The sequence below is a fragment of the Atta colombica genome, unplaced genomic scaffold (assembly GCF_001594045.1).
Source record: "Atta colombica isolate Treedump-2 unplaced genomic scaffold, Acol1.0 scaffold51, whole genome shotgun sequence".
In the NCBI taxonomy this organism is placed as follows: domain Eukaryota; kingdom Metazoa; phylum Arthropoda; class Insecta; order Hymenoptera; family Formicidae; genus Atta; species Atta colombica.
In genome coordinates, this window is record NW_017259541.1 from 817,085 (window position 1) to 821,205 (window position 4,121).

Consider the following 4,121-nt stretch of genomic DNA (forward strand, 5'->3'; position numbering starts at 1 on the left):
GATTAGCTCTGCAAATAATTTTAACGTAAATTGAAATAGAATTGGGTTCGTACTTCGTAATGGCTGTCATGAGAAACGCGTCGACTGCAAATGACGCAATGGCATCCTTATTATATTCAACGAACGTGCACCAGTTCCATCGTAAATCGAATCTTTCTATTATCTTCTAAAGTAGGATATGTGTGTCTTGCCTTGGTAAGGCATTTATTCGTAACTAAAGAACGTGATCGTTGTATGATAAAGATGAATGTGCATTTTTCATTTTCATTACTCTCTAATATTCTCTTTAATTCAAATAATATAAGCAAAAAAAAAAATGCAAAAAATGAATTCTTTTAATTCCATCATGTTAAGTTAACAAAATATGGCTCGTAAAAAAAGAGACTATCTACATTTATTTCGCATTTTGTCTTATTTTTTACAATTATTAATTACGAAATTAAGTAAAAAGCTCTTTTTTATTCGATTTATTTTTATTTAATTTATCTTGGATTAACAAACAAATAAAGTATATAATAAATAAAGTATAATAATTATTTTAAACAAACGAATCATCCTGGGGCTGATATACATGTAAACCAGAAAGTTGAATTTATCTGGATAAAAGAGAGAAACATTGCCGATGGAAAGACACAAACTAAATAAAATAAACGGAATATATTTTAACTTGGAGAAAAAGTATCAGTTGTCCTATATTCCACAAAAACGTATTGCTTATTCAAAATAAACCATATATTATAAACTATAATTGAACTGTTGCGTTGATAATACGCAATAAGCGTAAATTTCTGCATGACACGTACTAATGAAACATTCTGGATAGAAAAGGATATTAACTGAATCAATAATTAATGTACAAGCATAATTACGAGTGAAATGGTCGAAACGTTAGCAACCTGTAACTGTTTATTCAGAGTAATTATGGATGCAACCCGGTGGAGAAGGATTCTATCTGTTTTACGATAGCAAACAACAGAGGAGACGCGTACCGCGAGATAAAGGCAGAATGTTAGATGCCACCAGGTTGGGACAGCATCACAAACAACGGAAAGCAGCACGATAGTCCCGCGATTCGACTGATTATTCTACCGACGCGATCTCCGTACATATTTACTCAACGGAATTTCTCTGGAAACTGTAGAGTCTCTCACATTCCTATTCTGTTATCTAATCGACCACTCGTTGGATCAATTATTGATCTAATAGAGTTTCTGCGCCATGAATTTAAATGGAAAAGAATCTCTTGAAATAAATTCAAGATTTGTAGCGTCACCTATTTGATTATTAACTGCAATTTTTATTTATATCTTTCTATAATACAGTAAATAATAATGTAATAAAGAGAATAAGATAGATAAAATAATTTATTTTTATAAAATAAATAATAATTTAATAAAAATTGCTTAAATCGCAATAATCGTGGTTTAACTCTTTAATCTATTTTGGTCTCTTCTTGTCCAAAAAATTTCATTGTTTAACATATAATGATATCTATTAACTAAATGCCTAATCAAATTTTTGAAATTGATTTTATATTAAAAAAAATAATTTTTAAAAACATTACACGAAACGTTGATTATAAGATTATAAGATTATACGAAAATAATGTAATACGTATACATATTCGAATTTTGTCAAAAGAGCCTGAATTCGTACTGATAATGAGAAGCGTCGTGGCGAACATCGCGGTGAACAATAATATAACACCATGCATATAATGTAATCTGTGCATAATTGAACGTAAACATGCCGATAATTTGAACCGGCAATAGCGAATGGACGATGGCAGAGAGACAGAAGGAAAACAGTCATCACGCGGTTACATGAGAATATCCAGCGCCACCAACAAACGAATAATTGCCTTTGCTAAACTTGCATCCCTGCAATTAATGAAGCTAAGCACCCATGGGAGCGAAAAGCATTATCATTTTAACAAGCCACGATTGAAACATATAGAACAAAAGTGAAATAAATCCATAATTGGACGGTGTTACCCGAAAATTGGTTAACTCATCAAATACTCGTTATAGTGTGTTGAACGTAAAATTTTACGCTACTATTCACTTTTTGTTATGTATATTGAGGGTTAAAATTTTGAAATTAATTATGATGTTAGTTATTTACATAAAAATGTAAAAAATATAAATGTATAAAACGCAAAATAGCATAAATGATGTTTATAATTCTTTTTTATATGCAATCATTATATAAATCTCAATTTTATTGCAAAATTGCGAATATAATGTAATAATCGAATTAAAAAATCGATCCTTAAGATTTATTTCTTTATTAGATCGTATCACGTCAGAATTGATTTTTCGCCTTCTGCGAAAATGCAGATGCTATAAACAGGATATTTAATTTATTTTATGCAGCAGATTTTTGATTTCTGATCACACATAAATGTAATTATAATTTCATCTTTTTGTTAGTTTTACTTACCTGAGGATAGTCGCCGTCTTTCATTTGATAGTCGAACACATAAAAGTAAGTCTTAGGCATAGGTTCCTCCTCGCTGTCGAGGATCGGTGCAATATGAGGATTGTTTGGTTTCTTAGTGTGTCTCAAGGTGAAGAGATCTCCAGTTTGTACAAGCGGCGCTACGAATTGTGCATCGCTCAATGCCTGCACACATGCATCTTTTGTATTGACGGGGTGTTGAACTGTTCGCTCCCAGTCAGTATACTCATTCACCACCTGAATACAAAAGGAATTCCAAGTCTATCGTGGCAAGTAGTTACTAGAACATTACCAATATAATTTGTTTATCTTCTCGTTGAGATATTATATTTTTTAATTGAGCTTAAATAAGAGCATTGCCTAAAATATATTATTAACAATATATGTCTTTAATATATATTTTTTAAAGAGTGCATTGAAAACTTTCAGCGATAGTGTACGTTTAAATAAAAATAAAATAGAAAGATTGAAAAATCATTTAACTGAAATCAAATTGTTCCTTTAAAATAATTTACGATTACGTTCTAACTAAAATTGTCAAAATAAAGCTGTTGCGAGCTGTTTTGCACACAATATCAGATTTATTTTCTCTTATCGTTATATCAGGAATGCGTTCGAGCGCGTTTATCTGCTATTAGCGCTCGTAAAAATATATTGTCGCAGTCATAATTATTTAATTGGCTATAATTATTAAGTAATGCCCGACCTGCATAGACCGATAACGCGCTGGCCAAATGAAATTGCGTCGTCGGTGTATTTGGACAAAATGCAATGCTCGCGATTCAATCGTTATGTGTGAAACGTAACAATTACGTCCTGCGATAAATTCCGCGCGTATCCAACGATGTACGCGCCGCAAATATGCGCGGCATGTCCCATACTGCTAGCAATAAATATAATTTAGCGTTACTTTTTAAAAATTGCTATTGTCTAGTTTTCGAAGATTTCTTTATATTCTAGGAAAATAATTTCAAATTCTGATTTTAGGCGTAGAGAGAAAAAATATTAAATGTTTTTATCAAATAAGAATTTTTTATTAAAAGTAAAATTTTGAATTAGTCTTTGAATTAGTCGGAGCCAAGATTTAGACTTTATACATCTATTGTCATATGAATTCAATTCAATTGATCGTTATCATTCAATTGATTAAATAAAGGACATTGACTTACTGTATAAAATATTTCTGTGAGATGATAGACGTATGCATTTCTCACATATGTACGGATGATTCTGTCTCTTCTTTCTCCTTCGAATCCTTGCAGGACATCTTTTTCCGCAAACTTCCATAAAGCCTCACTTGTTGTTACGCCAAATAATAAATCGTACTTGTTGTTGCTCGTGATTGGTGCGCCATGTTCAGCTTTTTTTGGGAGAGGGCTAAAATCAAGCATCGCCATTTTAGTTTAACATTTATTTTAGTTTAATTTTATCAAATAATTTAAATAGCAAAATTTACTTCTAATATGTGTATAATCTTTTCATTGTGTCTATTGCATGTAAATATATCTTATATATATGTACAAAGAAATAAAGAAGCGAAGGAAATTGAGTAGCAAATAAAAAATAAATCAAAAGAAGGTAGTAATTATGTAAGATCATAATTTTATTGCTAGAATGCAGGATAATGTAAATATATATATATATATATATATATGTATATA

The 4,121-nt window shown here is 30.7% G+C and overlaps 1 protein-coding gene across 1 annotated transcript in view; it reads right to left on the reverse strand.

Annotated features, from left to right (window-relative positions):
• Positions 1-4,121, reverse strand: part of LOC108691728 (neuroligin-3-like) — a 196,989-nt gene that overhangs the window by 85,656 nt on the left and 107,212 nt on the right. Inside the window, exons 4-5 of the mRNA XM_018199598.1 lie at positions 3,630-3,837; positions 2,443-2,697 (exon numbers count right to left, since the gene is read on the reverse strand). Coding sequence (XP_018055087.1) covers positions 2,443-2,697; positions 3,630-3,837 — 463 coding nt within the window. The remainder of the gene's footprint in view (positions 1-2,442; positions 2,698-3,629; positions 3,838-4,121) is intronic.